A 26,895-nucleotide genomic window follows, 5' to 3' on the forward strand; every position below is an offset into this window, starting at 1 on the left:
TGCCACACTTGTGTCAATCACCCCTTCACGCTTTACTTGCCTTATACCACTGAAACATTCAAACAAGGCATGACCGACACTTGATGGCCCCCGGGAGACCAAAAAGGTCGTCCCCTTGACCTCCAGTCCAAAAACAAGAAGGAAATCGACATGCGGCCACCTGTGGTCTAGTATAAGTGCAGCAAATCTCAGATAGACAGACATCCGCTTCTGACTGAACCTAGCACCGTAACTCCTGCGGTTCCCCCTGGCAGGTGAGATCAGAGGGATTCATAACTGTCCCAATCCGCAATGATCAATCTGACTGACATCGAACTGAATGAAACGTTGCTGGCTACGATGTAGGATAACAGGTGGCTAAGAGGAAATGCATGTCGTCTTATATCTCCGAGTGTGGCACTAGCCAACAGCCTTATCAGGGCTTATCAGGGCTTATCAGCTTATCTATGGCTGATGCGTGCTCCACTCCAGGCTGCAACGCGAGGGGCGTGTGAAACAACTGCGGGGTTCTTTCTTGTCTGTCTATCTGTCTGTCTGCCTTTGATCCTCAACTCAACGACATAATGCTACCACTACCTGCTCTTCCTTTGACCAACTGATCGCGCCCTCCTATCTCTTCACCATATACTGTTGACTTATTTGTTGAATGAGAAAATGCCGTCTTAAGGAGGCAGTCTGTTCTAAACTCTTGTTGCTTCACTCCCCTGTCGCGCCACGGCTTTTCAAATGATTCCCGTGCGTTTCCGACAATGCCCTGAACCACCGAGTTCAGTACCAAACCGGCTGGCAGTCGCAACACTGTTTTAAGCTCACGCGGAAAGTCAAGAAAAGGCACTTTGGTCGGTGCCCAACGCAGTAGGTCCTTTTAAAACTTCTTCTCTTTCCATTCTCACTTTGTCAACCATCACTACTACCAACCGTCTGATGGCCCTAGCCTCAAGACCATGACTGACAAGCCTGGCTCAAAAGGCAACAACCCGGGTCGAGACGAAGGGGTAGCTGCTTCTGCAAATACCGATAGTCTTGAGCTAGAATATCCTCAACTTCCCCTTCATCTCTCACTTGAATCCCTACTGGTTCATTCCTGCTCTTCCTTGGGCTCCTCCTCCAACCCCGCCATCATGTCGGCCGTCGAACCGATCCCACCTGCCCTCGGTGACAGCTGGGCGTCCCTCACGGACTTCGAGTCCTCGAACGAAGAAGATTTACGATCAGAGCATACTGATGTTGGATCTCTTCTCGATGTGCATAGCTCAGATGACGTTCAAAGCATTGCCGATGAGACCGACGTTGTCCCATTCATTTATGAGGAGGAGGTCACATTTGAAGAGTATCTCCATGGTCAGCAGCCACTAGGAGCATCCATACAGGAACCCGCAGCATTAGCACACTCAGCTACTGGTAGCGTTGAGGCGAATTGTGCGGGAACAGACTCCCAAGAAACCATCCGCCATGCGACCAGCCAGCACTCAATCGTGCGGCCCCTCTCTGAACTAGAGAATTCATTTTTCCGTCGGTGCCTCAATGAAGATGTCTCAAGCAATTACTACAGTGTCATTCGCATGCCTCTTCTGGAGGAAGGGTTGAGTGTGGATGCTCTCGACTACTTCAAAGTCATCTTGCTCGGCCCGCATGTCGACCAGTTCAAGCCAGAGATACAGAGAAAGCTCGGCGATGCGTTGGTCTCACGAAAAGTCTCAGCCACCAGCTCCAGTTCATCGTCAGTCTCCAGGTTTCATATCGTCCCGAGCTGTTTTGGTCCTGGCTCAGAACCAGAGTTCGCCGATCTGGTCGCCATCGATAAGCTGATCGATTTCGAATGCTACGACTTGGCCGGAGGTGGTAGATCTGTTCATCATCTCGCACCCTTGATTCTCAAGAGCAGTCAGACACATTCCACCGTGACCTCTGAATGGAATGGTCATGCGTTTGCTGTAACCAACCCACGCTGGATCCTTCCTGATTTGGCGATCATCTGTGTTCGCCTTGACCAGAAACACAACTTGGACACTGACAGTCTTGCCATGCTTGAGTTCGCGGATCGGCACCGCATTCCCACCATTCTCATTCGCCTGGATCGAGGCTGGCTCGGCAATTATGGCAAAGCCATGAACACAGACTATCTGTATGAGAGCATCGAAAGCGACCCTGAGCAAGCATCAGCCCAGGTGCTCACGTCCAAACTCCCCCTCGATATTCCGACATTCCTGAACATTGATTCTGCCTTGCTTAACAAGCACATCGCCTACAGCATTTCATCGTCGGCCGCGGAGCGGTCCTACGAAGATTCGGTTTGGGTTGATTTGTCCAACTTGACCGGCGGAAAAGAGTTCAGAGGCTCCAAGCCGAGTTCGCCCGTGTCTCCTTCCCTCAAACAGATCTTCCTCATTCTGTGTATTGTGGGCCTTCATTTCTTTCTCGGCGCTCAATTGTGGCCTTTGATCTCGGATGGTCTGTCCAACAAGTCGGTCAGTACAACGAATGCGGTGGGTATGCCGAATATTGCCATTGCGGCAAGCCTTGGTGACGCTCACCCGCTTTCCCAGATTCGTCAGTCTGGACAGGCATCCCAGGCTCTTGGTCAAGGCGCCCGGAAATCAAGTCTGCCCGAAACTCCCCATGCAAGCCCTTCGGCAAACCCAGTTTCGTCATTGGGAGAAGATGAAACGCATTTCCAAGTCAGCATTGTCAGCAGGGGCCAATTAATGGTCAAACTACCAGGAAAGGCGCTTGGCCACAAGAAGCGGTCACAACTGGAGGTTGTGGTGATGAAGGCGAACCAGGCTCTCCCGACACAGGTTCAGGAACTATTCGATGGGATTTTCGGCGTTCAAGTTCACCCTGGCGACACATATGGAGACATCGAAGTCAATCTGACCATGATCCAACCTCCATTCAGCGAGACTTTGACTCTTTCCCTGGAGGGTGAGGCGACAAATCAAAATAGGTCCCTCAACACACGTCTGCACACGATCAATGGAACCTTGCAGGGCATCATCAATGCACTGTCGACCTCGCTGCCTGTCTGGCCTTCCAGAAACCCACTCCAGACCCTTGCACGGGATGCTAAGCGAGTCAAAAAGGACCTCAAAGACAACATCGCTGGATGGTGGACGAGCCAACCGTTGTCGAAGCGGTCTGTATTAGAGAAATTGTCTACTGTTCGGAAACGAGGTCTCACTGGCGCAGAGTGTGTCTATGCTGACATGGCTCGGCTGACGGACCAAGGCGTTACCCAGGGACAGAGAATCCTCAGCAAATTCACAGATGAGATTCGTAATGCCCAAGGAGGCTTGCTGAGGCTGTTCAAATCCGTGGACGGGGCCCAGCCCACCGCTGAATCGAAAGCAGGTCTACTCGCAAAGAAGCTGGGTGCTGCACAGGGTCGTGCACGACATATCGTGTCCAGTGCCTCCGGCAGATTGACACCACGCAATGCCCATGGCTAAATTTCAGAGCTACAGCAACGCCTTACATATGAGGTAGGCCGCACGCTGGCTGAGGGGACAATGTCGATGTGTATGACTATCGATGGGCGATAACAGCAACCTCGGTGTGGTGTTGGGTAAGACGGGCGGCGGAACGGCGTTTACATGGCTTCAAGGTCGAACATGTCCACCAGGGACTGTATCTCAGGGGCTGTTATGAAGAATGAGGCGTACCGCTGGGCTGGAGATTAGACTTGATTAAGTAGTCGAGCAACGAGGACAGTTAACAGAAGAGCACCAAATAGCCTGCGTACGCCGTTCCCCGTCTATGTCACATTTCCTCCGTAGACGAGATTTTTCTCATGTTGCAGTGTAACAATGGCATAGATCCTCGGTTCTTCTACGTCCAAGCACAGCAAGTGGCCCTGTACTACTGCATACACAGCAGGTCGCTCTGTTTCAGGGGCACCGAGAGGGATGAGACTGGCGCCAATCCCAATCGGGATGATACAGAGGTTCAAGTCACATGCTACGGATATATTTAGATACTATCACGTGACGCAGTCGTACTGTGCAACGGCGCAATAGCCACCACGACTAGTTGCAGGCGCCAGTTCCGTTCCTGGGCCAGGAAAACATAGAACCAAATGTCTTAACATACTTCACCGTACACCAACCAGCACAGCCATCCTTGTCTCACCTTCTGTGACTTTGGGCAAACCCAACCTCACCACAACCCATTCTTCTTTTCTTGACCTCAGTTGTCGTTTTCTCACTCTCGTTACGCCATCCTACTGCCCCGCCGTCCCTCCTTGACCTTCCAGCAGACAACAACGATCGTTCCGACTTCTTTATCCCCACCCTGTCCTTTCCGCGCCCCCTTGCAGACTCTCCGAAGCGCCGCCAACTGCGAGACCAACGAGCCGCCGAAAAGCCTCTCGATTGACCGACTTTGACCTCCCCGTCGCTCTTTTGTACTCTCCAGGAGCAACTGCTACCGGGCACGTTGCCCAACATGGGTTTCGGCACCTTCGACTGGATCTGCGAGAAGTCCGCACTCCCTCTATGCTACCTTCTGGGCACTCCCACCGAATTCACGGCAATCCACAATCCCGCGTTGCTGCCAACATGCTCCGCGAGGTCAATTGAAGTGGGAAATACAATCATCTTCCAAGCCGCCACGGATTTTGCCCATATTGCGGCCCTAGGCATGACCGCCATCATGATCTTCCACGTCCGGTCGAAGTTTACAGCTGTTGGACGAAAAGAGATCTTGACCTTCTTCTATATCTACACTCTATTGACCATCATCAGCTTGGTATTAGACGCAGGGGTCATCCAAGCAACCAACAGAAGTGCGTTCCCGTGGTTCGTGGCGGTCCAAGACGGCCTGGTGAGTGCGCTATGCACGAGCCTCCTGATCAACGGCTTTGTGGGATTCCAGCTGTATGAAGATGGCACGACACTCTCTGTCTGGCTCCTCCGGCTCGGCAGCCTGATCATGTTCATCATCAGCTTCGCCGTCAGTCTGCTCACGTTCAAGGGGTGGGCCGGTCTCTCGCCAACCAACACCACAGGCCTGTTTGTCGTTTTATACATCGTCAACGCTGTTTTCCTGGCAGTGTATTTTGTCATGCAAGTCCTGCTGGTGTTGAACACTCTGCAAGATCGGTGGCCGTTGGGCGACCTCGCCTTTAGCGCGTTCTTCTTCATTATCGGCCAGGTGCTCGTGTACGTCTTTGGGAAGCAGATCTGCGAAGGAGTCAGCCATTATCTCGACGCCTTATTTTTCGCAACCGTCTGCAACCTGCTGGCGGTGATGATGATATACAAAGTGAGTGCTCTCTTTTGTGGGGCTCTTCCGCATGGGAAGCGGCGCCCACACTTTTTCTCGTTCGAAAACACTGACAATCCTTCCAGTATTGGGACAGTATCACAAAAGAAGATCTCGAGTTTAGCGTAGGCACTAAGCAAGGTCACTGGGATGTCAAAGAGGCCTTGCTGGAACCCAGCGATGATTACCGGCCCAGCATTTATGGGGGTCTGGGTGGCCGAGAGAGCGTCTACGACATGAGCAATATGGACTATCAGCCTCAAGTCCCGCAGCTTCAAGCTCCCAATCGAGACCGTGCATCTGCGTACGGCAACCTGCTTGAGGGGAGACAAAGTTACGGTGATGTGGGGCGGCAAATGGGCAATTATGAGGATTACGACTCTCAGCAGTCAGGGCTACGGGGCCGCGACAGAGACTATGCCTATTGATTTCCACGATCCTCTCTGTGAGGCAAGGGTGAGTGACTGAACCGCGTCGCTTTGAGAAGCCGGCCCCGCGATGGTCTGGTTGTGCGGGAGTTGCATCGTTGCCAGTGCATGTTGCGGCCGGCGGTGGTCTAGACGATAGAAATGGATGGGACTGGTCGGGCAAAAATGGATGGGTGTATCTCGCTGGATCATGGGCAAAGGATATACGGTCAAACTTGAGCATTAGCATTAGCGTAGCATTGATCTGGGGCATCGCGGCCATCAGTTTATATATTGGATCTATAGGTACAGCATGCTTGCATAGTATGTAACAGATGCGGGTACATCTTTTATATCTGGACATGAATGTTTTGTCCATGGAATGCTCCGTTTTCGGCACTCGTGGGAACGGATATCGAAAACATGACTTGACTACCGTCTATCTGGCTAGTATCTGGCATGAGAAACATGTCGATGGTTTCCCATTGTTATGCGAACCTGGAAAATATATTCATGACTTTGCAGCCTCACCCCCTGGAAAAGCACAATGTATGCTCCTTCCCCACTTGAGGACTCAGCTGGAACAGTTCATCCCTCTCACTCGATTTTGATTGAGTGTGGTGGCTTCTTACATTCCTACTAAGTATCAACCACCGATTCCCCAAATACTGTGTCCAGGGGCGAGGAGCAGTGGGTGCCACGGAGTATAGCAAGGACCAACTTCGACCGAGTCTTGCAAGATAGGCAGAACGAGTACGACTTTGTCACATCTCTGTCTGTCATTGATGAGGCGAGGTCGTATCGGGTCGGGTCATAACTATTCTCATTATTTCTCATGAGCATCTCCTTGGTGGGTTCCTTGTCTGGCCATGCCGATAACTTGGACGAACGATTGTGCATCTCCCTCGCTCTCTCGACGTTTGTTTTACTTACCAGGTGCGACCCCTTGCTCTGGGGGCACGACTCTATTCCAGATCAACCCGCTTACCAAGTGAGGCAGCCGTATTGCCTCTTCCTTGCGGCCAGCAGCTACCAGGAACGCCAGCACCAAGACAACATCTGACCTTGTAAGACAGACGTGTTGCTGGTCAGCCTGCTAGCCAACCAACCACCCTGCCACTAGAGTCCAGCCATTCCATTACGGGTCTCGCACGGAGAATTGGAATTCATCGCCGCGATCAAGGTAGACCACTTTGTCGTCGAGGCCGGCCTGGGACATTTCAGTTTTGAAGTCGGAGAGCGGTGAGAGGAAGGCGTCGTAGTCACTGTTTAAGTGCATGCAAGTGTCAGCGTTGACTAAGGATGACGGGGAACGAACGGGTAGAACCAGTCCACCAGTCCTGCCACTGCTCCAAGGCAAAAGAGAGTGCTAGTCATTGTCGTTGCCCGAAAAGAAAGGCAAAAGAGAAACATATAGTGGACGGAAAAGGGCCCAAACAGGCAGACAAAACTTACTCATAGTGGATAGGAATCGTCAGATCCGGCCGCACCAGCTTCACCAGCTGGACACCCTGCTTCGCGTCCATGGTGACCATGATCAACGGCATGTGTGGCCCGGGAATCGTCGTGCCGCCGAGATGGATGAGCATCAGATCAATAGGCTTGCCCGCGTGCGTGTACAGCTCGGGGATCTTCTCCAGATCTTTGACGTACAGCGTATCTCCCGAAATATAGATTCTGTAGCCGCAATGAAACGCTTCCGACTCTGCTAGGCTGGTGTCTGCGTCGGCGGAGAGGGAGTGTCCGAGTTCCAGAATCCAGCCGTTGGTCGGTGGCACTGCGCCGAGAATGTCGTTGGCTTTGGACAGGAGACCGTCGCCAACGTGTTTCCCGGGCATGCCTGTCACGCGTAGGCAAGGTCGTCGCGACCGTGAGGTGGGCGTGGAGGAAGAGGCCGCAGTGGTACTCGGGGTGGGGTTTCTGTCAATGATGTTGACGAACATGTCTTCCCACGCATCCAGGGCGTGTACGGCTGTGAACGATTCTCCTTCGCCCTTGGACGTCAGATGTGTGTGGGCGTGCGGCGTGGTGATGATGGGCAGGTCACGGCGCAGCGAGGCCTCGACCTCCTGGTCGAAATGGTCGGCGTGGTAATGGGATAGCAAGACAAGATCGATATGTGGGAGGTCATGTAGATCCACGGCCGGGTTGGTCTGGCGCGTGGCCGTGACGCCTGGGCCCAGATGCACATGGTCCCCAGCATGGAGGAAGTTCGGGTCCGTCATCAATCGAATACCCTGCCATTCTAGGATGGTGGTGGCAGTGCCGACGAAGAAGAGTTTGGCATTGCTGTCGCTCGTCGCGGCCTGTGCGGGATGCGATTGACTCGATTTGGCCGAGGGAAGATGTTGCTTCAATGTCGTTGTCGACCCATCTCGTGTGGGAGCCTGCTTGTGAGACGGGTCGATCGTGATGCTAGGCTTTGAGTTCATGGTGAGGACGTTCGACCGCAGGCAACTGGATCATCAGATACAATTGTGCAGCAATGTCGATGAGATTGTGTTTGTCCGTCCCCCAGTTCTCTTGCACGCCGTCGGCCGTTCATCATTGTTGTGACTGAGGAGAAGTTGAGCCAATGACGCTCGCATGACGACATGTCTAGAGAGACTGGAAAAGGGATCCGAAGGCGGCAAAGCATACAAAATCTAGTAGCACTGTGACGACTGGTTAAAGAGCAGCAGATACCACGAGCAGGGTTGCCTGCGATGGTTGCTTGGAGGCTGCTTGCCTAGAGCTCAGTAGTTCGCGATGCAAGTTAAAGCCAAGCTTGAATGGAACCGGCATCTTCTGCATTTACTGCACCTCATATAGTAAGCTGACCGCGAACGGACGCCTGCGAGTGCTTCACACAGGATATACTCCACTATTGCACTGTTAAACCATCCAGCGACTCCCACATGGTTGAGAGAAACGATCAAGAATGACATACTTTATATCTGTCGCGGAAGGCCTTCTCCCTTCGAATGGACTCACGCAGGCCAATTTCCGGCGACAAGAGTGAGAGACACTCTCGGCATCCTTCTACTTCCTGCCAACACTCTCCTCAGAAGGATTGCCTGGGTGCTGTTGGCTGCAACAGTCATGGAGTCGGGAGAAACAAAGCAAGGCAGACAGATTCCGACGTCTGGCGCGTGGACGGCACTTCAAAAAGAATGGAGCGCAAACGGGGCTGAAACAGAGGTCCTTACCGTCCTGAGCGACTATCTTGCCTCAGGATTGTGGCACAAGTCCCATGGACCCATTGGGTTGCTCATATTGAGTATTGGTAGACGTTCTCGAGACCTGATGAGTTGTGTCCTTAGCAGCACCCGACGGCAGTGATTGAAGCCGAGGTTAGTGACTGCTATCCTGTTTCAAAGGTTCCATCGTCCGACACGACCGACTGGTCTTATCAGATGCTGGGGAGGACTTTGACGGCATCGCGCCGTCGCCGCGATTGAGATTTAAGGTGGTGTATATCAATTGAGAAGCGCAAGAGAAGAGACAAATCCAACGCCAAATCTTACCATCACGATGCTCGTGACACCGTGGGTACCAGAGTCGTAGCTTCACTGTCCAACAGTAGCTGTGTTGCCGTCCTTACAGGGCATGGATGAACTCACGCCCTTTGCTGACAGGGTATCCGACGCCTAAATATCAGGCGCAAAAGGCTGACGAGGGTGTGGCACAGTTGCAGTTGGACTTACAGTGCCTTCTTGTGCTTGAAAGAGGGTGAGTTGTCAAAGAGAACGACCTCGCCAACCGTCCGATGGAAGGTAAGGGCAGTCTGAACGACTGTTGTACCACCTTGTGCCCGCAGGCTTCGCAGCCAGAAGAAACAGACTTGCAACTTTCCATACTAGTAGCCCACCCGCTACTTAAATGCCCAGGCTGCGCGCGAAAAGTGATTCAATGGCAGCACAGTCCAGTGATTCCCGTCTTCGACACCGGTTTGGCAGCCGCCTCATTGATACCTTGAATATCCCTGCCATCCACCACGTACATTCTGTCAAATCTGAGCACCACAGATGGACTATATGGCGGCCATGGCACCTAGTGTGACGCAACTCATGTCTCAATTTTTCATCACATGAGCGCAGGGACGGTGTTTACAGAATCCACAGAATTTGTGCTTGTGCAAGCCCTTGCGTGGGCTCATGGATGGCGGCAGTTGTTCTTGCCTCATTGTGACAGGAATGTAGCCAAGTGTGTTGGGAATGCAACCGGCTTGCTGATGATCAATGATTGCTCGAAGGGTTTTTGAAAACCTGCGCGGATGGGGAACCAAGGTTTCGCATGCCCATTCAAGTTGTTCGTAGGAGGCCACGTAATGCAAAAGCCGTGTTCGTCTCCGTTGCAGAACCACAACAAACAGAGGTAGTAGGCGAGTCGTGTGAGAGGAACGAGCATCAAAACTCGGACAGGTTTACGGAGGGCATACGGGATAACCACTCTGGCCTCTTCGTGAAGAGGTGACTGGGGTCAGGGTACGCTTGACGACATGGATCTGAGGCAGCGGACATGGCAGCGAGGGTGCAGGAGAGCAGCAATGAAAGACTCATTGGAAAAAACTGCAGAGTCCGGCCACGTATCAGGCTGATGAAATGAGGGCGACGGTAGGAGACAGTCATCTGTGAGGTGATGAAGGCGAAGATGGCATGGCAGTCATCCGGTGCAAGTCCTGATCAAGTCGGCGAAGATCTTCCAATTAACCTTGAGAGAGGAGGAGGACAACATGAGGCATAACGAGGGTGGTGCCGGCGTTCGCGTCACTCATTTGACGGCAGAGAAGCTGATAGAGAAACGAAGGACTCGAACCCAAGGATGCAACATCAGCATGTAGGTCGAAGGAACGCGAGCGCGTTGGCCGGTTGGTAAGTGTTGGTGATAGGGGTGTCATGAAAGGGTTGTCAGCGTTCTTCCCCCGGCAAGAGGGTGACTGCACACTGCCAGTTGGTGATTCTGGCTGCTGCCTACTACCTTGGAGGCAAGGATGCAGACAAGTAGTACATGCAGCCTGAACGATAGCCGTCAATTCGAAAAGAAAAATGAATGATGGCGAGAGTGATTTGAATCTTCGGTCGGTCTGCAGCCACCTTTACCTTGTTAATTATATCAACAACATGAGGTTCCGCCTCCTCTATCGCAGGCACTTCGCCACAAATTTGTCCTCGACCTCGACCCATCTTGCCATCTAGTGCCGGGGTTGGGATGCAGTGTTCAGGTTGCCCCTTGACTGCCGGTGCCCACCAACACAAAAGCTGAGTGCAGAAAACGAGGCGCCCACGTCGACAATGCAGTCCGGTGCTGCACTGCAGGACAGTCGGTGCCTTGCACACTTGTAGTTGAGGTGTTCCGCAGCGAGATCAAATCAGCTGCATGCAGTATGTGGTAATACTGGTACGTGAGTGGTGAAAACGGGGTGAAGGCCGTGAAGCTTTACCAACAGGACTGCAAAACGCCGAGTGCTGCGAGTCTTCAAGGGTTACCTATACCTTCTGTACTGTAAGTATATACCTAAGATCCTACTCCGGACTGTGTGAGTCGTTGTCTGATGTGGACAAGGGCAGGAAGAAGCCGACAGTCTGCTGCTAGTGTGTACAGAGGTAATTAACTGCGTGCGACTCTCAATCACTACTAGTCCTGCCTCCCCCGGCGTACTACTAGTACGTACGTACTTGTGCATTCATTCTGTGGAGAGCCAACTTCAAGTTGTTGGTGCCACACTGCACTGCACGAATCAGAGGAATCAAGTTGGCTTTGTGGGCATCTATCTCATCATTCATCGGATCCAGAGATTCGGCTCCGAGTCTGAGCGCACCAGCTCACACAGCCTCAAGAGGCTAGGGGGCTTCACCTGCCCAGCAACTACTACTACCGTACTTTGCCAGGGAGGTAGCATTTCCTTGACGTGGTGAGTGTGAGACCTGTCTTGCAGTGCCGCAACTGTAACTTTTGATTGAATATTGCCAGGACGGGCAAGGGTTTCAATCGTGTGATGACTGAACTCTTTTAGTGTTCCAATGATGTTCACCCCGTCGCCGTCACCCCCGGGCTCTCTCCATACAACTAGTATGCCAGCGGCGGTGCGCCGAGACATCTGAGACAGCCGATCCGAGTGCGCGTCCTTGTTTCTGCTTTGTAAATGGAGCGCGGGAGGAAGGGAAGAAGTACGAAGGTACGCAACTGACTTGCAAAAAAGACCAGGTCCCTACGCACTACCACCTGTGCTACTGTCCTACAAGTCGCCCGTATTTCTTCTGTGACTCCATGATTGGATACTGCGGAACCTCTCACCGTCTTCAGTCCGCCCATCGCTTGTTCCCTCTTGTGCTCGCCAGCTCCTACCCTGAGCCTTGATGGGAGATTCCAGGTCGACCATTCCGCCGTATGACCCCTTGCCTCTTCGTGACAGCTGCAATCACCGGTACAATGTGAGCCTGGAACGATCGCCAGGGCTACCGGTATCAGCTGCGAAACTTTCTCGTGTATGACACTGCCTCGGGTGCATGATGAGTCTTCTGGGAAGAGCTGATGGGCAGGAGAGTTGTAGGCACGCCGGTGAGCATCGTTTGTCTTAGTGCCTGATTATGTTGTTACTACCACCTCACCATGCAGTGTCCCATGTGCGGTCTTCTCTTCGGCCAGCCGTCGCTTCCGGCTGCTGTCTACATGGTTTCTTCTGGAGGCAGACGTCCGGCAAAGGAGAAATGAGAAGCTGATCATGATCCGCCTGTCGAGTTCTTCCTTCTGGCGATCCTCACACACAGGCCGTGTACTTCCGCAAGGTCCAGTGTGTCTGACCACATACTAGTAGGCCAACGACTAGGCTAGGTCCAAGCCTTCGGGTCCGTCACCCTTTCTTCGTGGTCAGACTCTCGGCAAAAATAATACTACCACCACTACTGAAAGAATATGATATGGGTACTCTGTATACTTATTTTTGAGTGGCACTACCAGTGGACTCGGACGTCGCACCAGGTTTGCTTGGTAGATGGAATGGTCTTGACGCCATCTTCTAAAGTTGTCGGCTACCGGTGTATCCGTGCTGTGTCGCTGTGGTTGGCCCCAGTCAGCTGGACGTCGTGGGCACCGTTTCCTCGTTTCCTCGTTTCCAGTTCACCTGGAGTGTCCTAGATCGTGATCCAATCATGAGCTGACGTCTGATGGGAATGTCACCGTTCCCCCAATTAGCCAGTGCAGTGGTTAATGGCCTTCCCGACTTTGCTGATTATCGCCTCGATGGACATGGCGTCGTCGTTCTTGTCTCCGGTGGAACCGTATTCGACCCGGCTATACGTCCCAAGCCCCTAAGCGAAGGGCGCAACTCTCCCACCCCCTACGGTAACACTAGGTGCTGTCCCATTTCGAATTCTTGCTTGAGGTAAGACGCGACGCGACAAGGTCTCCTTCACGCTAGTTCCACTCGGTGCAACTGTCAGGATATCACGCCTCAATAGATTGACTCGCAAGATGATACGAAATGCGAGTGGTAATCTTTGGGCGTTTCTGCGTGTGCTGCCGCCTAGCCCGCGGTGGGCGGCTGGTGCCCAGGGGCCAGGCGCCTGAGAGACTCGAGCCTGCCACTGTAGATGGCGCTCGTGGAGCTACCACACTACTCTACAGAGTAGGTAATAAGCAGTCTACGTAAGGTACGTAGGTACTTGTTATTGCATTATTGAACAACAGTGCATGGGAGCACTTACGCGTACGATCTGTGCTCCGAAGCTGGAATCTCCTACTAGGCTGGCTCATCAACGTTTGAAGGACAAAGCCAGACGGGAATCTCGAGACGCACGCCACGCCTAACTTCAACTACGACGGGAGGTCTCAGCTAAGAATTTTTTCAAGTCCGACTGTGGCTCTGATAGCATGCTAACAGGGGTTGTTGGTGTGGCACGTAGGAGGAGGTTGAACTACGCACTTCCTTACCAGTACCTAGGTGTCTTGGTCTATCTCAAGTCGTTAGAAATTGTGTTTCCGTGGTAGTATCGTAGGACTCGGAGTCCTCCACCACCTGCATGCATCTTCCACTAATAATATCGTTCCGCTGGCTGCGGGCTGATGATGAATGATGAATGATGCCAGTGATGATGTCTAGCCGACCTAGGGAGGTCCTTGCTCTGCGGTTGTCTCCAGCTGAAGGACTTCGGAGACTTGCAGGTTTTACACATGAGGGTTGTTTGACAGTTTCCGGTAGTCTACCCAGTATACTTTTTGTATCGACGACTGCGCGCGTCCGCCGACCATCTCAGATGGTGGCCGGCCACACGAGTCCTCTGCAGTGCTGTCGCTGGATGGTCGGATGATCCGATCCTCCAACCAATAAAATAATACAAATTTGACAGGCACTGACCAATAACTCTCTCGATCTCTGCCGCTCACGCGGTTGCAGACTAGCAGCGAGCAAAAAGTGGCCATCGACCGAAACTTTTAACGACCGGCGCTCGATTCGAATATACCTTAGGCACCTACTTACCAAGTAGCTGACCAGGTGTCTAGGCCTTTCGGAACTCGGAACCCAGCACATGAGCATGTACTCCCTCCTCATCATAAGGATTGCCTTCTTTCACGTCGGTGATTGATTGCGCTGAAACCTTAGGTACCTACAGGGTTAGATCATGGGCTATGTGGTCAGGCTGAACACATGAGTATGGGTTTGCTAGTGCTTCTGCGGCCCAAGTAACTGCTCAAAAGATACTGCCTGCGCGCCAATAATAATTGGTAGCTACCTGGAACTTACTTTACTATTACTGTGTTACGTGTTAGGCGGATTGGATTCATCATCCATCCTGCGATCCATCTTCAGCCGACCGCCATCCACATCCACCATCCACCATCCACCGACCGCTCATCCAGTTCCAGCTTCCAGCGTCCGGCGTCCAGCTGTAGCCCCAAAGCAAGCCATCGGCCTCCTTGCAGTCCAAGTTCCAATAAGAATCAAGATGCCCACTTGGAGCCTGTCAAACATCCGGCGGCTCGTTCGTTGACCCCCAACTTGAAGTGCTTAGGAGGCTATCTAGTAGTACCTTAGGTAGGTAGGTACCTAGTACTAGTAGTAGAATCTGTTCAGATGCTCCACGCCAGGCCGTGCGTTGCTCAAGGTCCCCCGTCCAGGCCGTCACCCTTCAATCCTTTTAGCGCCTATACTGTCTTTCCGGATCGATGCCCAGTCTCACACACATCGCTTCCACCTGGTCACTTGAGGGGCAAGAAAATTGGAAAATTGCCCTTCACAAGACCCAGTTCACCCTGATACTCTGTGCTAGTCCCCTTTGGCGCCCTGCCTGGTCTTGCTGCACCCGCCCAGCACCGCTGCATTCCTTCTTTGCCTTTGCCTTTGCCTTTCCTTGCCATACTTCTACTCTAAGCGAAACAGAGTCTCGGTGTTGTCCTCCTGTCCTGGCCGGTCTCGCCCCCTGTCTGTGCCCTCTGACCCCCAAGCAACATGCTGCATTCCATCGTTGCAACTCAGCAACATTCGATCGCTAGTCTTGTTCTGTCACTCCATCACTGCACCGCACACACCTCCTGCCGTCTGCTCGACACCAAACCGTGTACAGAGATCTAGACGAGGATCAGGGAATTCATCAAGCATCATTATCATCATCATCGTCATGATGCTACCGCCGGCGTCCTCCTGCTTCTGCTGGCGAAGGCGAAACCCACGGCCCATCCACTTCTAGCCCTCGACGCTGATTGCTCCATTAATGCCAGTCCGTCTCGGCTTGCTTCCTGTTGCCCCCTTCTCAGGCTCTGAGCTCCCACTGCACCACTGCATGGGTCCCAAGTTTGTGGCAGTTCGGAGTTGCCCAGCGCCTCCTAACATCATTCAACACGACAACGAGAAACTTGAACCTCGCTAGGATGCCACGGGCTTTGCCTTAGCTTCTTGCGCCCCAAGTCGACGCCGCCCATCCTCCTCCACCACTGCCACCACTACTGGGACTGCTATCACTTCTTCTTACACATCCTTGGTCCCCAGCTCCAACACAATTCCCCCATCCTACTGGCAGAACATGTTTCGATGATACGACGCCTGCCCGAGCTCGGTGCGGTCGGTGCGTCGCTCATCGATCCAACATGGTGTTGCCTCGCCATACCCATACCCATACCCATACCTATATCCATAACCCAGACCATGCCGCAAACGCTTGCTCATCACTGACTTTGTCACTGCCACTCGTTTCTCACCCCCATTTTTTCCCATTCCCCGTTTCCCGTCCGGTCGTGTTCTCTTTCTTCTTGCTTCCGACATCCATCGATCCTAGCAATCCTTTTCTTTCCACCGCATCCCATCACTCCCCCCCTTCCGCCAGGCCGTCCTTTTTTGGTCCACTTTGGCAATCGTTTGCGCCAGTGCAGTGTGTCTGGTTGCTCCATCTCTTGTCCCTGTGCGCCCCCTGCCCTCCATTGGCTCGGTCGCATGTATCCAGTCATAGCCTGCCTTCGCTGCGGCCTGCCTGTCTCTTTTTGACTGCTTCGTTTGTTGCGTCGTCTCCTGCTTGCCGGGCTCATCACTGGGGCCCTGACATCAAAGGCCCAGCCTCAAACCGCTTTCCGTCCCAAGACAAGGCCGTGTGAGTGTGTAAAATGAGATACACGATCGGCCGCGGTTGCTCCAACTGCCTGGTGCAGCCACAAACTCTCCGTTCGGCTGACTGCGTCTCTTTTCATTCATTACTTGTGCTTCTCGTCATTATTTGCTCTTACTTGCCCCAGAGGGTCGATGTTGATCATGTCCTAGTCTCCTCCCACAGTCACTGTCTGAAGGTTGTTTGGAGGTGAAGCATCTGTCCGTCTGTCGGGTTTGCTCTGGGTCCCACCTTTCACTACCTTCCTTCATTCCACACCCCGATTCAGTCAAAAGGCGCCAAAACATCTAATATGCTCCTCACTTATTGAATCTTTCCATTTTGCTTCTCTTGTCATGCTTCTTTCTGTCAGAAGACTTCATTTATCCTCACTTCTTTCCTGTGAAGTCGACAAAACTCGGTCCTACCCGACCTGCGTCTTCACCACCGAAGGCTCCATGCCTCCTGCCATTCTGTCACCATACAACAACCGAATACCAACGCCGTTGCCTGCACTCTCTTTGCACCTTTGTCCGCACGACGGCCGAGCCCATGTCGTGCATATCAGCCGTTTACCGCAGTGTTGAAAGTGTGGGCTGGTCGAGATCGAGTCTACAGACAGCCTGTGACGATTTGACTGCACATGGGCCCAAGAGGTGGAACAGCAGCAACAGTTACTTTAACAGCGGCCTGCCCACTCCACCAGGCTCAAGAACCATGCCTGGAGTGGTCTTAGGCAGCAGCTATCCCGACTTTTGTAGTCAAAGCTATCGGCGCGGAGGAGAGCCTTTCCATGGTTCTCACCACACGAACAACCAGCAGCCAGCAACGTCTACAGCGACTATCGGAAACAGCTACTCCTCATCATCCTCCGCGAGTACGAGCTTAGGCTTGTACAATCATCGAGCAACTGAGCAGGACAAAACCAACACCATTGCCCCCCATCTTCAGATTCCGGAATCCGTAAACAAGAGCAAAGGCAGTTTGGCAGAGTTTACGGCCGAGATTACCTGTCTCTTCTGGTTCGAAGATGCCAGCACTCTCCAATATGCAGAGGATCTGCCAATTGATGCTCCAGTCAACAGAGGATTATCGTCGGACGCTACCCCGACCATTGGATTTCGAAAGTGGGTGACCACGATCATCAGCACTACCCAAGTGGGAAGAAACGTCATTTTGTTGGCCCTGATGTTCATCTATCGCCTCAAACGATTCAATCCGACCGTCAGTGGCAAGCGTGGCAGTGAGTTTCGACTCTTGACAATTGCGTTGATGTTGGGAAATAAGTTCTTGGACGACAACACCTACACGAACAAGACGTGGGCAGAAGTATCGGGCATTTCAGTTAACGAGATTCACATCATGGAGGTGGAATTTCTGAGCAACATGAGATATGCGCTTTATGCCTCAGCCGAAGAGTGGGTCGAGTGGAAGGCCAAATTAGGCAGGTTTGGCGCATTCTACGACAAAGCCTCGCGAATGCCCTCCACGGACGAGGTCAATGGCCCTGCACCAGTCACACCAACCTTGCAGAGCTTCTCTCACAAGTTGCCTTCACCGCCGTCGCACCATCACAGCATGAGCCCCTTCGGTTCCGCCCCTCCAGCGTCTCTCAATGGTCAGTATCCTAAGTTGCCGCATCCTCTACCAAGTGCGTCTCAGTTCGCAAACTCCCCTCTGCGGCAACAAGAGCCGGCTCCCAACTTTCCCCACCAAGGGCGGAAGAGAAGCCTAGACACAACCTCCGACTTGCCACCTGCGAAGCGGGCACATTATTCTGCGGTACCACCGAGCCATGGTGGAAGTCTTCTCAACCCTCTCCCATACCCGCCCAACGGCCTCCGAACTGCATCGAGCAACTTCAACAACACGCCGGAGTCTGTACCAGCTTCAACGTCATCTGAACTTCGAAGATTAGAGATTCCAAGAATACCGACATCAATGGCCCTCCAAACCGGCCAACTGGCTCCGCTGTCAGTCCCCGTCAGCCGAGCGATGTCGAGTGTATACCCGAACGTCAACAACGTCTACTCAAACCCCTTGACGCCGGTGTCCACAACGCCTCAGAACCTTTTTCAAAATCCCATCCCAAGTCTGGGAGATGGTGCTCGGCCGATGGCCTCTTATCCATCAAGCCAAGCGTCACCCTCAGACGGTTTCAATTCTCTCAGTCCTGCACCCACCGGCCTTTCGCCTTCGTACTTTTTGACGCATCGGTCATCTCCTTACCGGCCCGTTCGGCATGTCAATACACTGCTGTTCCCTCCTCCTTCAACTGCGCTTCAGCTCCCTGTTCGGAACATTCCATCTGACCACATCCACTATCAGCCCTTGAGCAAAACCGCCACTGAGCCTCGATCTGGTCCGGTGCCGTTTATGCAACTTGATCCATGGCAGTATAGCAACGTTTCTACACCCGGTGGCCAACAACAGTATTCGTTTTGATGTGCACTGAGCAGTCATTGCCTTCTCAGCCTTACATTTTGCACCTTGCTATGCTGGTTTTTTACCTTTTTCAGCAGGGCTGCGCAAGAGCTGCTTTCCATGTATTTGATAGCGTTCAATTTAGCGCGGTGCATTTTCTGGCGTTGGGATTACAGGCAGCATAGCGAGGACAGTCGAATTCGTTCCTGTCTCGCAAATAGCTATATGTACAGAAGTAGAAGGAATATTAGAGCGGCTCAACGGAAGATATCCGACTCTTGAGTGCCAAAAAGGAATTTAATACACAAGAAACGACCGTGTCTGTTGTCTCTTTGAATTGTATGCCCTGAGCATAAATTGCATAGATTGCGTGTCATACTATCATCACGTGCACAATGCGTCAATAATGGTCTTCATGCGGAACAGTTGTTCAAGAGGGGGTTCTCCAACTTGAATGTGCCTCGAACGAGAGAGTGAACATCTGCAAAATGTTACCACCTACGTAGTCGGCCCAAAGTCACAGTCAGCGTTCTGCACAATGCTAGTAAACAACACCTAAGTTGCCGTCGCGGGCGATGAAGCATTGGTGTGACCGCCTTTTCCGCAAGGATGCGCAAGACATTACTTCTTGTCTTCATTCATGGGTTCAAGGTATGGAATTGCAATGCGACAGCATCGTGCCTCTTCGGCGCTGTCCTCACCTTTTCTTCGGTCCAGGAGTTCTCACTCCTACTAACAATGATCTATCTCTAGGGTGGCGATGACACTTTTGGATCCTTTCCCGAACATCTCCGTACGCTTCTTAGCCATGCGCTGCCGAACATCGATGTCGTCGCCATCACTTATCCAAGATTTGACACCCGGGGTGATTTGAGAGATTGCGTTGCACGTTTTCGAGAATGGTATGCGACCTTGATACAGATCACTCTGCTTCAGAGAGCAGCACTGATATATGGAATGAATAGGCTTCAGAACAAAGTCATCGACTTGGAGGTGGCTCGGTCCACACCGTCCCCTGCGGTCGATCCTTCGGTCCATGTGATCTTGATTGGACACTCAATGGGGGGAATTGTGGCGGCAGAAACATATCTTCTTATTGCAAATGAACAACCGATCCCGGCAGGCTCTTCACGACAGAATCCCGAAAGACCTAACTTTCCGTCCAATACAACCCTCAATTCGTCGACGTCCACCTCGCATCCGACCACGACTCACCATCATGATGCCGCTTCTCAAGTCCCGAATTTCATGTTTCCCCATGTCCAGGGCGTGCTAGCGTTTGACACACCCTTCCTGGGTCTCGCTCCTGGCATGGTTGCTCATGGCCTGGAAGGAGGTCACAAATTCGTTTCGAATGCCTTCAGCACGTACAACGAAGTCGCGTCGATGTTTGGCTGGGGATCCAAATCCGAACCCAATATTGCGTCGGCGGCTTCAAGCTCCAGACAGCTCCCAGCGCCGACCTCCGCCACGGCAGATGCAGCAGCAACACCTCGGTGGCAGTCCTGGGGCAAATATGCTATGTTTGCCGGTGCAGCGGGCGCAGTCGTCGCTGGCGGCGCGGCAGCATTGTACTCGCAGCGAGAGAAGTTGAGCGCAGGATGGCAATGGGCGTCCGATCACCTCCTGTTCGTGGGAGAACTGTTCAAGCCAGAGTTCTTGCGCAAGCGAGTGGAAAATCTTGAACAGGCCTGCAAGGAACGTGGTGGCGGATGTGCGAATCTCTACAGTAACCTGGGCAAGGGTGCTCGTGAAGGCTATGGAATCACAGCTAGCGTGGCAGGCAAAGAACGGACGTTCTGCAACCTACCTATGTCTGCCGGCAAAGATGGGATTAAACAGGTCAAGAACACGAAAGGTGCAAAACCGACGGGGATGCAGTGGATCAAAGCCGTCAACGAAAAAGCCGCCGACGAGACCGTGGCCCATGTGACCATGTTTTTCCCGCTCGACAACCCGGGGTACTATGCCCTAGGTGACAGAGCCAAGGAGTTGGTGTCTGAATGGGTCGATCAGGGCTGGTACCGCACAAGCAATGGGCCGACGTTCCTAGGAAAGGATCATGGGGTCAGCTACGGTGAAGTGGGCGACGGCTGGGAGAAGCCGGACTACGATAACGACGAGATTCGAGCGAAAGAACGACAACGAGATCGTCATGGCGGATACGCTAACTCTGGATCCGAGGTTGAAGGAAATCCGACCAGAGATGGCGACTTTGTCGATTTGCGTCACGCTGAGGATGGAATGAATCTGGAAGAAGATGACGAAGTGAGAATGCACGACGATGATGATCATGAAGGCGAGGGCCTTCAAGACAGTGTGATCGTCGAAATGACCGGCAGCGGACATCTGCCTTTGCCCAAATCGGAAAGTACTTCAGGTCTCTGAGGGACAACTGCTCCAATAGACCAAAAAGATCCAATCTACGACAGGCACCTTAGGAATTCGCAGGTACTGGCAATCCAGATGATCAGAACTGCGACCTCAATACTGCATCTGACAGCCCAGGACGAACGGCAGTCCCTGGTCAAGCGAGACAAACGAAAGGAGCGCGAGGATTACCGAGCTAGAGCATTGATCGATACTTGAACACACAGACATACACATCCCTGTGGGCATGGACATGGATATGGGCAACTGACCTGAGTCTTCGCCTTCTGCTCACACACGCAGAGACGAGTCCTCCACGATGATTGCACAGCACATAAACATAAACACGAACACGAACACAGCCATGAACCAAAGATGCTAACTCTATGGGCGTTCGATCTCTGACCACGACTAGAAGGGTGATGAAATAGGAAGGCCTCCCGAAAGCAGAGGCTGTTTGCGAGGGAAAGCCACCCACCGCTCTTCCTCCATGACTGTAAATCAAATCAATCACATTCTTACACAGTGCACTCCCTTTCCAAAAATCCGAATTCCCTGCTCTGTGACATCCCATCAGACCATTGGTGTTTCCCATGCTTTGTCTCTCAACATCCCGTAAAACCGATCATATCCGCATCCGCTGACAGTTCCCATCAACCGGTCCCGCTCTGCTCTTCCACCCCTCTCTTCTCCGGGATCCTATGCTGCCCTTCATCAACCATGCCCTCACACCCCGTAATCTTGCCCGCGGCATTCTCGATCGTCCCCAGCACGGTCGACTGCGACGGCGGGCTCTGGCTCTGGGAATCTGACTGCGCCTTGGCGTCTTTCATCTCCTGCACGGCTTCGGTCTTGGTTTGTTCGCCTGATTCGTAGCCCAGCGCGGACGAGACCGCACCTTGGACGTACTATATGCAAGAAAATGCAGAATGTTGTTAGCTCAAGGGGTCTCTATTTCTCCTCTCTCTCTCTGTGTGACTTGTTAGAGGAACGTGCTTGAGAGACATCTCTGTTTTCTTCTCTTCTCTGCTGTCTGCTTCGAGTCGTGTCTGTTTGGTTTTGCTTTCACTTACCTTGACATGTCCGCCGATCATGGAGGGCTGCGAATCTGAGGATTGTTCGGACGACATGGCTCCGAGTGGTTCGTGGGTGTGGGTATGTTGTTGTTCGGTCTCTCCTCTGTGGGATTGTATTGGGTTTTGTGGAGGTGGTGTGACTCTTTCGCCAGCGATTGATAGATAATAGGTTCGAAGAAGGTACTAGCAGCCTATTGTTTGTGTCTTGCTGTTCAACAGTGTCCGCCCCCGGTGCAGTTGTTGTAGTTGCTCGTTGGGGGCGGTGCATCTGCCAATATCGATTGATGATGTCATGGCAAGGACCTTTGAACATATGACGCACAAGGTATGGTCGTTTCATTGCTTCCCACGTGACCGATCGAACCATCAATACCAAGAAGGATCTATTGAGAAGGCTGATACACCAGGTAGCTTAGTCATTCGACCGACTGCAGTGCGTATGTGTAGGTGCGTACTTGGTGACTTGCTCGGAGTGATGCGCTGAAAGATAGCGAAACATTCTGGGTTCATACAGCACTGCAGTGCTCCATAATAACGCGCCAGTGCCGTCGCGCAAGGCTGCAGAGCTGCGCATTGTACTTTATCCTCGACTGTAATTGCCTTGCTGTTTAGTACTTCGGAGCATTGAGGCAGCCGGTCCACTTTTGTCGGTTTACTCTTATCGTAGCTTCGCTTGCCTCGGTGACTGGACGTGATCCAGGTTGGTCGGTTAAGAGGCCAGTGTTGCTACAGCGATATACATACATACAGTGAGTTGTGCCCTGGTCTTTGGACTAGGCTGAGCGTCTGGTCATTCTTTCAGTGGACGTTCGGGCTATTCAGCGCTTTGGCTAAATTATACATTGACAATTTGATATATATCTATTTGTTTTGTTGTTATCTATCTTTCAGGAGAACTAAACCACCATGGGCATCGAGATCCGGCCCATCCAGCCAGAAGACATCCCATCCGTGGTGGAATGCATTCAGCTCGCATTCGCCGACGACCCATACCACCAATGGGCATTCGACACTCGACCGGGCAAGTTCAACAAGGAGCGCAACTTCGCCAGCCTCAAAGCCAAATGCGAATGGGGCATGCGCAACGCACTGTTCTACGTGGCCAAAGACATAGACGCGGGTGCAGACGCTCCGGTGCTAGGCGTGAGCATGTGGATGAAACCCAGGCCCGCCGACGGCGTCGGCGACAAGCAGACCTGGTCGGAGTGGCTGGACGACTATATCCTGTGGTTCAAGCAGGGATGGAATCTGCTCCGGTTCCAGGGCCGCGGGGGCCTCATCACCAAGCGCTACTGGATCTGGAAGCGCGAGCAGGCTGTCGCGCAGAAGGATATCTGGACGGATCCCAACGGCTATTATTTCTGCAACATCGTCACCGTGAGGCCGGGCCATCAGGGGAAAGGCATCGGCCGTCGCTTGTTCGAGGTCGTCACGGATCTGGCTGATCAGGAAGGCCGGAAATGTTATTTGGAAAGTTCCAAGGAGGAACCGAACATCGCCATCTACGAGAAGATGGGGTTTCGGCTCGCGCGCAGCATGGTCTGTGAGGATGGAGGCGACGTTTGTCATCTCTTCTGTATGATTCGAGATCCTCAACCTCCAAGGCCATGACCAAGCCCTTACTGGGATATGATATACGTTCTGTCTGTTTGGATTGATAAGCGGAAGCGTTGACCCTTGTCAAGTTGGACAGTTTGAACTTGCGGAAGGGAAGCCCTCGGACTGGCTTTTCCCTAAGGCCTTGGTTCGCAATACCAGCTTTAGAAGACGTTGGGCCAACGACGCGTGTCTTCGGTGCCTGATATACGATATCAGTAACCCAGGGCGAAATACGTGGTGCATTGTGGAGTTGGAAAGAAGACCATTTTCTTGATCAACAGAGCTGGAGAGCTGGTTGGCCGGCCGAGTGCTCTTCATCGTCTCATCAATCAAGGATGCTACTTCCTCTGACAGGCAGAAGCATCACCCAATGCCGTCGAGGGTCGGAGTTAGAGACTGGCACTTTCTTCATGTCCTGGCGAGAGCTGCAGTGTATGGCAAGCGCCGTTTAACGCCGCAAAATCCTGTGCAAGGCTCTTAGCCAGCCACTATGTGGAGATTTAGGACAAGGCAGAAACGGAGACGTACAACAGTGGTATCTTCTTCTTCCCCTTCCATATCTAGTTCGAAGCTTTGTTCGATTCCAATTTGGAATTTCTCGATCAGTAATCAACAAACTCCCCGTTTGGTAAATGATATGTACTTCTGATTCTCCATAATTTTCGTCCAAGGTACCGTTGCGTCAGATCGCTGGGTGCCTATCTCAGGGTCGAATCTGCAATTGGTAAGCAAAGCATCGAACTCATGGGATGGCTGCGAGCGATCAAGGCTGTGGAATTAAGTTAGGCAGGTCCATGATATCAAGCTAACCTCAGAACCTTCGAATCTCGGGTTATGATAGGACAGATCAAGAAAGATTCCTAGTCTTTCCAGACTATAGAGCGGGGGGGTAGTAGACACATGTCGCGACTGATTGGATCCTACTGTGACAGTAAACAGTATGGCGGTGGATCGTGACTTCAACACTGAGTCATGAGTCGGAGATATCGCTGTAGTGGGCCAGTGTCCGCCGCAAGTGTCTGATTCAGCAGCCGATGGAACTGACCTCTCACTGGCTCATACGACGAAACTTGCTCCCGGAATCGTCGGTATGTCCTGAATTCATATTAGGCCACAGAAACTCCATGTCGGTTGCGCCAATCAAATTCATGCAGACAAAGAAACACAGCGAACATGCGCCAGTAGCGGGAAGTTCAGCTTCTCGGTGGGAACGTGGGAGGGAGATTGATGAGATAGGAAGAAACTCTTCTTGACATCATTCCATCTCCAGCGGTTGGGGTCACTGCACTGCAGCTGGCGGCTGAATGTCACCCCGTCTATATTACGTAGGCATATATAAATAATTATATATATCAGAAGAATTCTACCCCTTGTAAATATTGAATATCAGAGATTATATCAATAGTACCTGGTAGATTAGGTACTCACTCTAGGTATCGACTCGTTATCTCGTTCATCCCATTCCACCGTCCACCCACCCACCCTTCTCTCCAGACATGGCACCCAATCTTCCGAAAGACTATAAGGTCGCCATCTTCGAGAAGAAAGGCGAGCCTTTGACCTTCAAACAGGTGCCGCTTGAGCTGCCCAAGTCAGGGGAGGTAAGTGCAGCCTCTGTCCATGAGAGCTCCATCTGGGATTGTGGACAACGAGACTGATCTTCTTTCCAGGTTCTCGTCAAAGTGCTGGCGTGTGGTGTATGTTGTCGACACCAGAGACACGATTGATCTTTTTGCCTAACCATGTGTAACAGATCTGCCATTCGGACGCCGCAGTACAGCACGGCGTGTTCGGAAATTCGTTTCCGATTATCCCCGGCCACGAAATCATTGGCGATGTCGTTGCAGTACCAGACACAGAGAAGCGTTGGAAAGAGGGAGACCGTGTAGGGTATGTTCCGCCCCAACTCATCTCATTTTTTTTGCAAATCGCACATAGTTCTTTTCGTCTCAAAGTCACCTGTCTTTCGTACGGGAACAGGCTACATGTTGCGGCCCAGATAATCCCAGATTTATCAACATTGCTGACTTTTGCTGCTTACAGAGGTCCCTGGCATGGTGGTCACGATGGTAAGAGGCCAGATCCCTCGTCTATTTTACCGTGAAATCCACCTTAACCTCCATGCAATGGCGCCAGCCGGTCTGACCCCTCAAAGGGTCACCAGCCAGAGCTATAAGACCGTTGCGTCCCAAGGGCAGTCTTATCATGCCGGATCCTGCTCAACTTCCGTGCCATGACTTGCCTTGCTCGATGGACAACACGAAGATGCTACGGTCGAGAGATAATAGTTTCTTGCTGACCCGATGTTTTGCTAGGAACCTGCAAAGCATGTCAACGCGGGTTGTTCCAGATGTGTGACAATGAGTTGATCAACGGCGTCACCAAATCTGGAGGATTCGCGGAATACGTGACGCTGAGAACAGAGGCAGTCGTGTCTGTCCCTGATGATGTTGATCCCGCCGAATTCTGCCCACTGCTCTGCGCAGGAGTCACTGTCTTCAACGGTAAGGATGCGCGTTCCCTGTGGTGTGGCCAAAGACTGGCGTTGAGATCACTTGGCTAATCAACGACTGTGTTCACAGGTCTGCGACGCCAGAACGTTCTTCCAGGATCCGTGGTCGCCGTTCAAGGCCTAGGTGGTCTTGGCCATCTTGCACTGCAATATACCAGCAAGATGGGATACAGAACGGTCGCCATCTCCTCGAGCTCGGCTAAGAAGGATTTCGCCATGCAACTCGGCGCGCACGACTATATCGACGCTTCCAAGGGCGACATTGCTGCACAACTCCAGGCGCTGGGCGGAGCGGCGTGCGTCATTTTCACCGCGCCAAACCAGGAACTCATCCCTCCGTTGCTTCAGGGCCTGGGCCCGATGGGCAAGATCCTGGTGCTGGCCGCATCTGCCCCTGTCGAGATCAACACGGCTTCCATGATCCAGAAAGGATTGAGCATCTCCGCCTGGCCGAGCGGGCATGCTTTGGACAGTGAAGAAGCCATTGAATTTGCCCGTGTGCACAACGTCAATGTCATGATTGAGAAATTCCCTCTGGAAAAGGCGAATGAAGGGTTGGAGAAGATGGTCAGTGGTAAGGTTAGATTCCGAGGCGTGCTGATCCCATAAGAAGGCAATGGGGATATTGTATGGTCTCACGTGACTACACGTGACCGTCATCCGTTGAGTCAGATCACGTGCGTTCGTTGATG

The 26,895-nt window shown here is 52.5% G+C and overlaps 8 protein-coding genes across 8 annotated transcripts; 6 read left to right on the plus strand and 2 right to left on the minus strand.

Annotated features, from left to right (window-relative positions):
* Nucleotides 1-1,121: 1,121 nt before the first annotated feature.
* A1O1_02607 (uncharacterized protein) lies at nt 1,122-3,449 on the plus strand (the record flags this gene model as incomplete). The annotated part of the gene is made up of 1 exon (XM_007723518.1): nt 1,122-3,449. One exon carries the CDS (start codon nt 1,122-1,124, stop codon nt 3,447-3,449), a length of 2,328 nt encoding a protein of 775 aa, XP_007721708.1.
* Nucleotides 3,450-4,443: 994 nt separating this feature from the next.
* A1O1_02608 (uncharacterized protein) lies at nt 4,444-5,690 on the plus strand (the record flags this gene model as incomplete). Its single annotated transcript, XM_007723519.1, has 2 exons — nt 4,444-5,262; nt 5,349-5,690. 2 exons carry the CDS (start codon nt 4,444-4,446, stop codon nt 5,688-5,690), a joined length of 1,161 nt encoding a protein of 386 aa, XP_007721709.1.
* Nucleotides 5,691-6,807: 1,117 nt separating this feature from the next.
* Nucleotides 6,808-8,101, minus strand: A1O1_02609 (uncharacterized protein; the record flags this gene model as incomplete). Its single annotated transcript, XM_007723520.1, has 2 exons — nt 6,808-6,934; nt 7,125-8,101. 2 exons carry the CDS (start codon nt 8,099-8,101, stop codon nt 6,808-6,810), a joined length of 1,104 nt encoding a protein of 367 aa, XP_007721710.1.
* Nucleotides 8,102-16,939: 8,838 nt separating this feature from the next.
* On the plus strand, nt 16,940-18,667 carry A1O1_02610 (uncharacterized protein; the record flags this gene model as incomplete). The annotated part of the gene is made up of 1 exon (XM_007723521.1): nt 16,940-18,667. The coding sequence occupies one exon, from the start codon at nt 16,940-16,942 to the stop codon at nt 18,665-18,667; it is 1,728 nt and encodes a 575-aa protein (XP_007721711.1).
* Nucleotides 18,668-19,255: 588 nt separating this feature from the next.
* Nucleotides 19,256-21,034, plus strand: A1O1_02611 (uncharacterized protein; the record flags this gene model as incomplete). The annotated part of the gene is made up of 3 exons (XM_007723522.1): nt 19,256-19,297; nt 19,400-19,548; nt 19,612-21,034. The coding sequence occupies 3 exons, from the start codon at nt 19,256-19,258 to the stop codon at nt 21,032-21,034; spliced, it is 1,614 nt and encodes a 537-aa protein (XP_007721712.1).
* Nucleotides 21,035-21,669: 635 nt separating this feature from the next.
* On the minus strand, nt 21,670-22,146 carry A1O1_02612 (uncharacterized protein; the record flags this gene model as incomplete). Its single annotated transcript, XM_007723523.1, has 2 exons — nt 21,670-21,924; nt 22,090-22,146. 2 exons carry the CDS (start codon nt 22,144-22,146, stop codon nt 21,670-21,672), a joined length of 312 nt encoding a protein of 103 aa, XP_007721713.1.
* An 852-nt stretch (nt 22,147-22,998) lies between these two features.
* Nucleotides 22,999-23,703, plus strand: A1O1_02613 (uncharacterized protein; the record flags this gene model as incomplete). Its single annotated transcript, XM_007723524.1, has 1 exon — nt 22,999-23,703. The coding sequence occupies one exon, from the start codon at nt 22,999-23,001 to the stop codon at nt 23,701-23,703; it is 705 nt and encodes a 234-aa protein (XP_007721714.1).
* Nucleotides 23,704-25,187: 1,484 nt separating this feature from the next.
* A1O1_02614 (uncharacterized protein) lies at nt 25,188-26,812 on the plus strand (the record flags this gene model as incomplete). Its single annotated transcript, XM_007723525.1, has 6 exons — nt 25,188-25,292; nt 25,362-25,388; nt 25,445-25,581; nt 25,735-25,760; nt 26,007-26,195; nt 26,274-26,812. The coding sequence occupies 6 exons, from the start codon at nt 25,188-25,190 to the stop codon at nt 26,810-26,812; spliced, it is 1,023 nt and encodes a 340-aa protein (XP_007721715.1).
* Between the last annotated feature and the right edge of the window lie 83 nt (nt 26,813-26,895).

This window comes from Capronia coronata (genome assembly GCF_000585585.1).
Source record: "Capronia coronata CBS 617.96 chromosome Unknown acBCG-supercont1.2, whole genome shotgun sequence".
In the NCBI taxonomy this organism is placed as follows: Eukaryota; Fungi; Ascomycota; class Eurotiomycetes; order Chaetothyriales; family Herpotrichiellaceae; genus Capronia; species Capronia coronata.